The 12,908-nt window shown below is 40.7% G+C and overlaps 1 protein-coding gene across 2 annotated transcripts in view; it reads right to left on the reverse strand.

The window, feature by feature from the left end:
• ptpn13 (protein tyrosine phosphatase non-receptor type 13) overlaps window positions 1-12,908 on the reverse strand; it is a 46,704-nt gene that overhangs the window by 23,514 nt on the left and 10,282 nt on the right. For both annotated transcript variants that reach the window (XM_074690101.1, XM_074690100.1), the window contains exons 3-7: window positions 11,678-11,844; window positions 10,516-10,581; window positions 7,869-8,054; window positions 7,485-7,572; window positions 4,576-5,196 (exon numbers count right to left, since the gene is read on the reverse strand). In XM_074690101.1, coding sequence (XP_074546202.1) covers window positions 4,576-5,196; window positions 7,485-7,572; window positions 7,869-8,054; window positions 10,516-10,581; window positions 11,678-11,844 — 1,128 coding nt within the window. The remainder of the gene's footprint in view (window positions 1-4,575; window positions 5,197-7,484; window positions 7,573-7,868; window positions 8,055-10,515; window positions 10,582-11,677; window positions 11,845-12,908) is intronic.

The raw sequence follows: 12,908 nt of genomic DNA on the forward strand, positions 1-12,908 counted from the left end.
ACTGATGGATTTTTTTCTTTTTTGTAAAATTCCTAGAGTTCTTGTGAACCTTTACAGTGCTTCCTGGAACCGAGTCAGGCAGTTGATTAAAAAGGATCAGAATAGACGTAATCGTCAAAAGCTGTACAATAATCTTTTCCTCTGCAGCTTTTGGAGTCAACAAAGCAAAATGTGATCTAATGAGAAGAAGAAAGGGGGGATAGTTCTTGAATCACCAACATTCCCTCCCTGGTTGCTGCAGGGTTCGGTGTTGTTGTCCGATCCCGGTCCAAAGCCACATGACCTGCCGCCAAGTGCTGGAAAGGTCCAATAATGTTTGGAATTCCCTTATCCGCTATGCATGACTCCAATTACAGCCTCTAGGTCCGTGAGGAAAAGTTTCTCCTGATTGAAGCACCTTGGCAACAACAAGTTAGGAGGGAGAGAAGATGGGGGTATTGTTTGGGACACCAGGTACAAACATGCCCATGCACACACAGGCATGCACACTCACTATGTTTAGTTACGCGAATCTAATTCAGTTGAACATGATTTGCAAAATGTACACACACACGCAGAAGGTGGAAAAAAAGAGCAGTGTGTAACTGGGTGAAACCTGAGAGCACTGACCACTGCTGCGCCATCACTTTCCTGCAGGAAAGAACAGAAAAAAAGTAAGAGGGAAAGAAAGAGAAGGAGGTTTCTGCCAAGTAATACATCCACGAGGCCCTGCAAATGGTCTGCGCCCAATTAAGCCCCATTCATGGCGCAGCCAAATAGCTCTGGGATGGGAGACAGAAATACTCTGGCTCAGCCTTGGTCGTCAACCTTAGTCACTTTTGATGGGAGTGGAGATTCTTAGTGTCAAGTGACAAAGGTACACAAAGATAATCCTCTTTCTGAACAGCACAAACCATAAATAAAGCGAGCATATTGAAACTGAGGGAGCCACAGAGAGGCAGGACTTGCTTGGGACAAAAAGCCACATTTGAGAAGAGAAGAATGCTTTTGGTTGGTGGCTTGGTCAGCATTAAAAATAGCTGCCAAACAGCGGGAGGCTGAAGGTTGGAGGTCGGACAGAGGAATGGAAGAAGAGGTAAAGACAGAGGTTTGTAATATGAAGCCAATCATGCTCCTCCACGTGGCTGAAAGATCCATACAGCTACTTGTGACTCTGAGCACAAAACACGTCTACCTTTAAAGACTTAACCAAGAATGTGTTAAGCTCTTAAAGGAAACCTAAAGCTCTTGGGAATGATCGCTAAGGTGTTACACAGTTATGTTGTGTGTTCTCCGTCTTAGTATGTGATTATGTAAAGACTGTTTTTGCATCTCTGTGCACGACTGTATGCTTGGATCTGTGTTTACAGCCGTGTTAGAAATAAGAGTACACGTTTTGGCTGCGCAGCATGTATGACAGTTAGCAGCAGGCTAGAATTAAGCTAGCCTGTAATTAGAATCAGCCATTTGGAAACCTCTACACCAGTGACTCATACGTTCTGTCTAAACACTGCCGCACAGCCACCACCAATGAGACTTCATTCAAGCCAGCAAAGCAGCCAGGTTTCGCCCCACATAGTCGTCACAGGGTACACAACCCGTGCGTCCGTCTGCTCATGTCATCACAGGGCTGTCACATTTTCAGAGCGGCTAACGGCTCCCTGTGCACCTCTTTTATCGCCTCATAATTTCATTTCGCCACAGTGTGATTTGTCTCATGTCTGGTCTCTACTTGCAATAATTCTCTCACTTTTCCCTCATTGTCCCGGCAGCACACTAAGCTGGTTAATTCTGCCTGTTTCCGGTTTTTAATTCTGGCCACTTCACTCTTTTCCTTGATTAAATACTTCTAAACCAAAAAGCTCATTCATGACACTTTCTGACAAAATACAAGCAGCACACATTACACAATACTGACAAATGACCAGTCTTAGGCTTGCTGTCAGAATCCCATTATTTTGCTTTACTTGTGACCCAGTGGCTGCTGTGAGTAATCTGTAGCAGTCAGGAAAGAATAAGAATGAAGGAAGCCATGGCTGTGAAAAACAGGCAGGTTGCCATGACTTGGAGGTGACTAAGATTCCAGTTTATAGCCTCATGAAGGACGCCTGGTATTGTGCAGCAATAGAGAAAGTGACGATGAATCATCTTATGGATTAGAAAGAAATACTTCTCAAAGTTGGCTCTCTTCAGCTGTGAAAAATATTGGAGGTTCAGTCACTGAAAACCACATCAACAAGTTACAGCGTGAAACAAATCCATACATGGTGGGAGAGTCAAAATTAGGGATGCACTGATCCAACTTTTTAAGTCCTGATACCAAAAAAGTTCCTGGGCTTTAGTATCAGTCAATACTGATTCTGATACTGATCTAAACCAATATCAGTATCAATTTAAGATTCTCTATTCCTTACCTCATTGGCTGCCATTGATATCAATTTGATTACAACTGTTGACTGTCAATAATGTCCATTAGATAGACACGTTTGGACTTAACTTATGTTTGTAAACAGAGTGGTCTTGGGGACAGTCTGGCTGAGCTTGTCCATCAATATCTGGCTTATAAACTTGTGTACTGACAAACTGACACCCGTGGGTAGCGGTGGTGCTCTCTTTGGATGAGAGATCAGCAAAGATCATAAAAAGATGCCAGAAGATGGGGCAGCAGCAGCTCAGTCCATAAGGACTTTGCTTTGTAACCGGAGGATCCCTGGTTCAAGACCTGGTCTGGAATAAGACTGGGAATTGGGCTGAAAGCTGGAGAGGTGTTGGCATAATTTCCTGAGCTCGCCGATGTGCCCTTGAGCAAGGCACCGTACCCACCAACTGCTCAAGTTGTATGTCTCTTTGGGCAAAAACATCTGCTTAGTGAAACTGTAGATAGTTAATTGTAAATTGAGATGACAGAGAGACAATGGTGAAACCTGGTAAATCAGACATGTTGTGACCAAGGTTATAATAGTTTTGGATTTGTCATTATAGTTTAGTTTTAGGTAGTTTTGAATTTTTTTCCCCATAACAGTTTAGTTTTAATTAGTTTTAGAGCAGGCATTCTAGTTTATATTTAGTTTTGCAACAAGGCTTAGTTTTAGTTTAGTTTCAGTTTAGTTTTAGTTTTTCATACCTTATTAACCAGGTGCAGGATTGAAAAAGGTCAGAGTAAATATTTTGTAATAATGTTTATTTTCCAGTCCAACATAGTGCTCACTGCTCAGTCAATGCTGATACTGAACTGTTGGCTGCTGCCTTCATCACAAAAAAAAAATTTAAACTATAAACATAAATTGTATAAAAAATAATGTTAACCTAAATTACATAAAAATAATATATACAAAAACTATATAAAACAATATAATATGAGCTTAAATCTTTAGAAACTTGGACTCTAACAAGAAAGACAGACTTAAAAACAATTAAAGTCAGACTCATGTGCAATTAAACTATTACAGATGCTCTAATTCATTGCTCCTCTACGTTTTGTTGCAGCACAGCGCACAGCCAGTCAGTGCAGTAAACAAGCACGTCCCAGTATGTCGCTATGATGGTGCTGTGCGGCACTGACAACTGCCGAAAACTGTCTAAAATTGGTTGAGAAAATGTGTCGGATTAATTTAAATCCCAAAGGCTATAAACATTGTCAGAAACTAAAACTAAGGGAATTTTCTCTATAATTTTAGTAAGTTCAGTTAGTTTTGAGAACACAAGATACAGTTTTGGTTTACTTATCGTTTTTGTTTTCTTTTTTAGTTTTTATTGGAGTTAACTGCAATGTATTTTGAATTTTAGTTTTCATTTTTAGTTTCGTTTTAGTTAACTATTATAACCTTGGTTCTGACGCTGATGATGTAATACCACACATGGTTGCTGTAAACAAAGAAACGCACAAACCTGAGTTGAATAGATCTGTTCTATGGATCTGCTCTTTGTCACCAATATCTGACCATATTTTTTGAGTATTTAGCGGGTTCATTCCTTATACCTGGATTGAATCAGTGCATCCCGAAGTATAACGAGAATAACTTCACAAAGTTGGATCTCTTTCCCTGTGAAAACCACACCCACAAGCCACAATGTCAAAAAAATCTTTTGATATCGGAAGTGTCAAAATGAAAGGTCCAATACAAAAACCTGCTTAATAAAATGAAAGTATTATAGAAAATATATGAAACATCAGCCTTGCTATCACAGAAAAAGATCATGAAACGTGATGTCCTTTAAATACAGGTACAGTATGACACAAAACTGTCAGCGTCTTTGGCACAGCCTTTAAAGTGTTGTACAGAAGCTTAAAGGATAAGTTCAAACTGTAACTTCTAACTGTGTGGGCTGGGAGAGAAAAACTGATTATTTCTCAATAGAAATCAGATATTTGGTTTAACAAGCTTTCAGAGTTGAAAGCTACAGAAGAGGTTCTTCAGGTGTAATATGCTGCATTAGAATTGTCTGGCAAAACTTCAATTCAGCGGAAACTTTATTAACATACGTGTGAAATTAATTTTTCCATTCACTCTTTAAGGTTTTTCTGCACCATAAATCTATCATCAGCAATTAAATCAAACTACAAAAAAGACCCATTTTAAATCCAGGTTTACTCACCATCCACCGCCTGTCTGAGCACCTGAAGTTTCCTCTGCTTCTCTTTAATCCTGTCGTAAGCTCCAGGGAGTCCCGAGCCGACAGACAGAGCTGAGTGATGATGAGGCTTCCTGCTCTTCAGTCCAGAAAACTCAGCGTAGCGACTGTCCCTCTCCCGAGCAGAAGACAAAGGGGACTTGCGCCTGCCCATGGAGTGGGTGCTTATGGCACTGCTGCCCCTCCGCGCATCCTCCAAAGCCCCGAATCGAAGAGCTTCTGGGTCAATGTAAGCCAAGTCCACAGAGGAAGCCCAGTTCTTCCTGGCCTGGCTAGGGCCCAGGTCCCCGCTGTGGAAGGGTAAAGACCTCCGATCTAGTTCCACAGGTCGGCCTTTCTGCTGGGGATGGAAGGGGTGTAGATAGGGGTAGGAGAGCTGGTGATGGAGTGAGGGTGGTCTGGGGTAAAGGTCTGTGGGGGATTCAGAGTTGGGTAGTGGGTACTGCAGGGCCGCCCCGTCATCCCCCTTTAACAGTTCCTGCATTGGTAGGGAGCCCATGGAGCGGCTGAGGCCTCTGTTGAGAGATGTCTGCTCCTGAGTCCGGGCACGGTAGCGTTCAAGAACTCTGGGGGCTGCGCTCCTCCCTGAGAGAAAAACAGAAACAAAGGTTTCAGGACGTAAGAATCATGATCTACACTGCACAGATTACACTATGCTGCGATGAGGATCTGAAGGGAGACAGAGACCAACAAGGATTAACATGAAGATTTAAAACTGAGCCCTTCATTGTGCATAAGTGCCACTACAAGCTGGCATCCATTTCTAACATCATCAACGAGTGAAAACAGCACTGACATCTATTAACTCCCCCGGCTTTGCTTCAACACAGTAAGCACATGCAGGGGCCTCTCATGGCCCCTCTCCTCTAAGATGTGGTGAAAACAAGCAGCTACAGTAAACAGATAATTGCGTAGGCATGAAAGATGTCCTCGGATTCCCTGGTCTGTGATAATAGGAGATGTAGAGCACAAGATATCATGATTGACAAGCCTGATGCTTCTTACATAATTCCTGATAATCTAATTAAAGAGGGGGTAATGAGCTTTTTTCAAGGCTTTATATCACTGGTATCAAGTGGTGACCCCTGTAGTAGCTTTAAATTATTAAATGCACATATAAGAGCATTTTAGAAACTCTTGTTTCAGCCTCTGTATGAAACACATCATTTTGATTGCTACCTCTTTAAGAGCCCCAACTCTACAACCCCCTTCTCTCTGATTGGCCAGTCTTCTGAAGCGAGGAGTAGACTTTGATGTTTAACTAGTTAGGCTATGCAATGACTTGATCAATTCAGCAAGTCTCATGAAGATCTTGTGCCATTTTTAGAACAGACTGTTTATAGAAAAATTTGTGGACTTCTACAACAAATCAATAGATAGAGGTTTTAAAATATAAAAATGTTTAATATGAACATCCAGCGTTGTTACTTTATATCCCTGTTACTCTCCCCTCTTTAATGGTTTGTTTACTGATATTTTAATCAAGCCTGATAAGTTTTCCCTTTTACTGTTATTTGCTGAATGAAGCACTGAAAAGTAATCAGAAGAAGTCTAATAACAGCCAAAGGAAGGAAATGTAGCAACTATTAAAGACACAGAAGACTCATTAATTTGTAAAGTAAACATATTACAGCCAAAGGAGAAGAAAGTTAGGAAACATGGCATGTCTCTGTTGACCTCGCGAGGTACCGACAATTCTGCAGAGTCCATTTAGCTTTACAACCAATTTCCCCTGATCATTAAAATCCAACAATGGAAGTTACTGTGCAGAAATCATCAACGATTTCAGGCATTGAGCCCATTTTTCCCCTCCGTCTATCTATAAATGGAAAAATAGATGCCCCTTTCTTTCAGCTGTGCATGTTTGACTTTCAAGACAAGCCATATTCAGGAGCCGTCAATGACAGCCCCCGTGTGCAAGCAGCACAAGAGGAAGAGATGCAGAAATGAAGGAGCAGAGGGAGACATTAAATGCTGTAAAAAAACAAAAGGTTGCATGTGGTGGGGTGATCTACAAAGCATATGCTTGATCTTCACAGGGAATTACAACAAAGACGGGTAACCGGGGTGTCTTCTGGGAATTGAGGGAATCACACAAGGAGTAGATTGAGCCAAAAACTAAAAAGAGAAGTATTTCTTCACAGGATGTCCTTTATTTTTTTTAAATAGTTCATTGGTTTCCAACAAAAACATGTGCTGCAGCTGAAAATCAACAGCAGCTATAAAGAAACTTGGGACTTAGTCAAAGTTTCTAATTCAAAACTTAAAATCCATTCCCTGGAATATAGGGTGGCAGAGAGGAAATCTGCTTCTTGAGAAGACGGACGCATTACTAACACTCTTTGCATGTACTTTCCCTAGGGCTGGCTGGTGCTCAACCCAGGGAAACAAAGCACTAACACAAACAGCAGACAGGCAGCTTCACTGGTGATTCCAAAATATGCATCTGTAATCAATGCCATGCCGTGCTTACATAATCGGTACAACCAAGACATGTTTGTACTCCGCTTTCCTTTCCATTAGCTGAAAAAAAATGCTGGAGCTCTCTGAGCAACCACTGGGAAGATTTGGTCATATTTTCCTGAATTAAATTTGATTCGAGGTTTTCTGTGTGCTGTTCTTCGTGTACTTTCGATTCTTAGCCGCAGACTTAAAAAGTGAAGCTGTGAGTGATGGAGAGCTTCAAACCAGGGAAAGAACTTTCTTTGACTAAATGTTACATAAAAGAAAACACAACCAAACATTTGAACAGTTAGTTTCACACAAGCACAGTTTGTTGCTCTGCATTCAGGATCAGTTCTTTGACCATCATCACCCAGCTATAGTATACAGCCTACTGTTATATAAAAAAAAAAAAAAACATCTCATCTTACCTGAGGGCAAACCTTTGCCCCTCAGACGCTCCCGAATCTCTTTACTCCTCTCCGGAAGAGACTCTCTATCAGTCAGCAGACCGTCCAGCTGAGAGAGGATGAAGAGGGGGAAGAAAAACAAAGAGCCGGAGGTTTAAAAAAATAAAAAGGAAAAGCAAAATAAAGACGGAAGGAGAAAAACAGAAGTTGCAGTTTTCCTCCAGAGAGTGATCTAATCAGAAACTATTTTCTATCAACAGAAGCCTCATGATCTGTTGTGTAACTCAACAAACCTACTCTGCTTTAAAAGAGCAGTGAGTACTCCTTTAATTTACAATTATCCGATAAAAAACAAAACTACAAGAAGTATAGAATATTGACCCAGATTAAGAAGAATGGCTCTACCTGGGATAGGCTGCCCAGCACCAATCGGACCAGTTTTCTGATATAGGAGAAGGGAGGATCACCAGTAGAGTTTCGAATGTGTTTGCTGCAGATGTCCAGCACCGTGCGCAGCGACATTCGACTCACTGTAACATCATCACACATGTTGAGGAGCAGGCTGTTGAGGTGCTCCCCGAGCTTCATCGGCTGCAGAGATATAAAACATTAGACAGTTTGACATTTATCAAACAAGATTCTACTTAAAAGATGTTCAACTGGAAATCTCTTATTCTCATACCTGGGTTATAAATCTGATCTTTTTCACAGTGTTCAGGTACAGAGACAGAGGAATGTCGCTCTACTGCAGCTCTGAATTAAGAGACATCCGTTTTTTTATTTCGAGTTGTACTAAAATCTTTGCTTTGGACCACCAAACCCAAGCATATGACAGATATTATTTTTAACAAGGTCTTTTCAAACATAATGTCATACAGTCATCATGAAGAGAAGACAGGACTCAGACCTACACATCCTGCATATCTATTGTCTATAGCCAGACATTATTAAATGGAAAGCAAATCAAACAATTCAAATTTCACAGGAACTGGTTGCATCATCTGTCCGGTCAGGGTTTATATCCCTTCTAAAATCCAATAAAGGCCGCCAAACAGAATGAAATCCCAACGGCTGAGTCTTGTATTTATGTTTATTTTATCTGCTTACATTTAAGATGACACGTGGCTCAAAGATGAATGTCATTGGGCCACACCAAATTATTTTTTGAATATCAGAGAGTTTCAAAAACAGAGTGTGAAAAGCTTTGGGATGTATATGTATATGTATATGTCTAAAACATTTGCATCAGAGTAGCAAGAGTCTACATGTGCTGATCACATATAAAATCTAGGACAAAGCCTGATTTTGAACCAAATCTTAAATTGAATAGATCATGCCACAGCTTAGAGAGTTTATGAGTAAATATGTCAAACTATTTGCTGAGTGTGGCTGTTGTTAGTACAGCCAGCTCCACCAGTCTTTGGTTGGGCTGGGACAATATACATTTTACGACTTTTGGGATGCCAATTTGATTTAAAATGCTATTCTTCGATGTTTCTGATTTTTACAAATTTAACTTTGCTTTTTTAACACCAGACTATGTGAAAAAGTTGAATGATGATGATGTCTACAGACTATATAAGGAGCCATATTTTCCTCAAAAATGCATATCACATGTGATCTGGGATATGACGTCCCGATTTTTTTCCAACCCAACTTATAAACAAAGACTAAAATGAAGGACTTCAATTTAAATTGTTGAACAAAAATTCTGATATTGAGATACAATTTTTTTCTCCCACCCCTTCTGGTTATATGACGGTCTGACCAGACACAGATTTCATACAACTTTATCTCCAAATCTCCTATCCCCAAATTCAAAAGGAGTTGGGACAATGAGTAAAAAACTCATAACACAGTGGAAAGAGATGAACCTCTTTCTAGTCTTGTTACAAACCTTTTGGAGATCAACCGTGTTTGTTGAGAGATTTTCTTCTTTCTTTTGCATTACACATATTTTTCCCCATTTGTCCCTTTCCTTACTTTTTTAAAACACATGGCTGGCACCTTGCTTCAAAAAAAAAGTAAACATGTTTCATTTCACAGTTAAATTTATCAGTTTGTTTGGTCCTTTTCTGAGTTATTTCTTTGGTTTGCGTATGCCGTTTTTCAGAGAGGACAGACCAATGGACGATGTATAAGGAGTGACGTGGGATATGTGCCATATGTTGGATTGAAACCTTCATGAAACCATGGAAATCTGTTTTAACCATCATTCCCAAACTGAGCCTCAACTTTTATGAAGAAGGGTTGTATTATTTGTTTTATTGAGTGACTTCAAAATCACTTTAAGTTCATGTCTCTTAAACAAAATTCAAAGCACAAAATGTCACATCTCCTCTATGGATTATTAAACAGCACATGAAAAGGGGGGAATGCAAGACAGTGGATGACAAACTTGAATGGAAGTCACTGTGCAGCTCATTAATGTGTACACTGTACATATAATAGTGTTTCCTGGCTAACTCTTGCAGAGATATGGATGTGTGGAGGACCAGACTGTCTCCTGAGGTCTTGGCAGATACGAACACATTACAGAGTGCATAGCTCAGACCAGATAGTATAATACAGATGTCATTAAAAAAAAAAGAGAGCCCGATGAAGACCATCGTGTGTGCTTTGAATGAAGGTGTGGAGTATTTTCACATGCAAATCAGCATGACTAAAGTTTTAATCAAAGCCTGGGAGTAGCAGCTTCTGCTGGAGTTTAAACAAATCCCTGGGCTGTAATCATCAAAATGACAGATACTGCTAACGTTGACGAAAATACACACCGGGTGTGGCTGTTTCTGAAGACAGCAATATTAACCGTGTCAACTTTTTTATGTGCATTCCAAGCGCTAAACAAGTCAAGTCACACAAGTGTTCAGGAGTAAATAAAAACCATCTAATCGAGCCAAAATAAAAGGGACAAAAACCTAATCTTCTGTTCCTTGAGAGAGAGTTTTGACTTAAATTGATAAACATGTTCAAAGTCATCAACCTGAGCCTCTAATACTAAGTTTAATAAAGGCTGACGTTGTGGAGTTATGTATCCTTAGTGAAGATTTACCTGACTTTGGGGGATCTCATAGTCTGCTCCCCAGAACAAGGTCATCCCTAAAGAGTACATGTGCATCTGTGGAAAAAGAAAAGTGTACGATGAGTCCATACACAATAAGAAACCTTATCTAATCTTGTTTTCTCAGGGCAAAATGACATACTAAACCACCGGGGCAAGATTAAGAAAGATTAGGCATGTTAAGATTTTGTTTCATTCAGATAATCTGGAAACTTAATCATGTTTATATAAACCCGCCTGTGTGAAGGACAACAGATAAATGAGAGCTGCTGCAGTGTAATAAAAGCTGAACTGATTCATATTTGGAAAGGAAAGGATAGGGGCTTTAAGCCTAAATCCAAAAAACCCTTTTTCCATTTCCCTCTCCTTATTACTCCGCGCTCACTGTTTGGGAGAGAAATCACTTCCCCTGAATGTTGGGCTTGGTAGAGGAAAGATTAATTCAGGGATTGCCAAAGAACGCAACACAGCCTTCAAGGTCTTTCAGGAACAAACTTTGGTACAAACTTCAAGACACAGACACTCTCAGGACATGTGGAAAACATCAAAAAATCCCCTTCTAAAGCAAAACACCACTCTGATTGTTGAAATGGCGAAGGGAAAATTGTGACACTAGCAGCTGACGCGTGTTTACCCTCTGATAATGGGAGAACCAGATTATATTCTCTACTCTGAAATAACTCAGCTGGCTTGAGAGGCGGGACCACGGCTGGAAAACTGACTCAGCACAAAAGTGTGTTGAGGTCTGTGAGACTTTGCCAGGGCAGGAATCCAGTCATGCAAGATTTTAGCTCTGCTAGCAGACGAGAAGAGGGGGCGTGGTCCTGCGAGTTACAGAAACAAGTTGTCATGCCTGATAGGAGATATTAAGTTTGCTCACAAGTTTATTTCTTAACTCTACAACCATCTCAAAACTGCAAGCTATGTGTGTCCTGAGTTTTTTTTTTGGGAAGGTGACTGAAGCACCTTGTTGCCTATAACAAAAGTTTTACACCACCACATGCATCAACTTATTTTCTTGCCTTTAACTGGAGTTAAAAATAAAAGTATGTTGCAGTTCATCTACATGAAACAAAACTTTTTTGAAGGAAAAACTTTACTGCATTGGAGCATCAGAGGATGTTAGAGAGGAGGTAGTGTCGTGATTTTATACCTTCTCTATGTCCGAGACAGACGACAGGGAGACTCCTTCTAGCACCTCTGGAGCTGTGAAGGCCCTCAGGTCCTGCTGGGTGACATACTCGTCAGTGAAGGAGATGTTCCCAGACGGCATGAGCAGGAGGGACCAGGGGGAGATGATGAAGCCCATGGCTGAAGGGTCTGGAGAGGGAAATCAACATAAAGTGGCTGCTGTTAATCGAACGTCACACAAAGCTAATATGAAACACTGGAATTCAAAGATTGATATCGGCATCAAAGTTCAGTGTGAGCATTTTACAGCCTGGAAGCTGCAACTGTAGCCAACCACAGAGGATGTTTCCTCCAAAGAATTTTATGGAAACTCAAGAGAAGTAAACAAAAACACATGTTGCTTTCTTAGCCTGCGAGAAAATAACTATCGGGGCATGGAAGCAGAAAGGAATGGCTGCACGACGGATTTCTCCTCTTCCTATTCCTACAAAGCCGCAGCCAGCGCGATGGTCAGAGAGCGTTTTAAAAATATACACAGGAATGTTTGAGCAGCGCTGCAAAATTCTTTTCTTTAGGGGAGAAGAGGTAAGGAGAGGAGAGGAGAGGAACAGAGGAACAGGACTTGAGGCACCAAATATCTGCTTTCAAAAGCTGGAATTTACAAAGTAAATATGAGTTTCCTGTTTGAAAAGTCATGTGACCATTTAGGAGATGTTATACAAAAGTACTAGAGGTGTATCCCAGATGTGCATGACTCAATGTGAGCGAATAAGTTTCTTGATGGATGACAAATAAATCAAAAGTTTGAGTAAACGAAGGATGGAAACAGACCATGAAGACCCAGAAGCTTCCAAAGCACGCACCATTTGATTCTCACAAAGGACCACAAATAGTTTTAACTGTAAGGTCTTTATCCTTTAACAATGTAGTCTGCCAGTCTGATGATCTGCTACCTGAGCTCAGGCAGGAAAGGATTCTGAATCCTGAGCCTCTGCAGGCAGCTGTGCTCCTTCAAAGCTCTCAGTGCATCGTGCATTCAGAGCCACAGCAAACCTGGCATTAAGAGCAGCAGGTTGAGGAGATGTAGAGCAGTAGGTGGCCTCGGCGGAGGAGAAGCACTGGCTTCTGTTTGATCCTGAATATCTGGCAGGCAAAACTATGAGGAGAAATTCTGCAAACAAATCAGATTTATTCACACATTACCGCTATAAACAAATGATTCTTAAACAAACACTGAACCTAACCGCTACTAT

The sequence above is a fragment of the Halichoeres trimaculatus genome, unplaced genomic scaffold, assembly GCF_033239565.1.
Source record: "Halichoeres trimaculatus isolate MK-OKI-2021-1 unplaced genomic scaffold, fHalTri1.1 fHalTri1_scaffold_16, whole genome shotgun sequence".
NCBI lineage: Eukaryota > Metazoa > Chordata > Actinopteri > Labriformes > Labridae > Halichoeres > Halichoeres trimaculatus.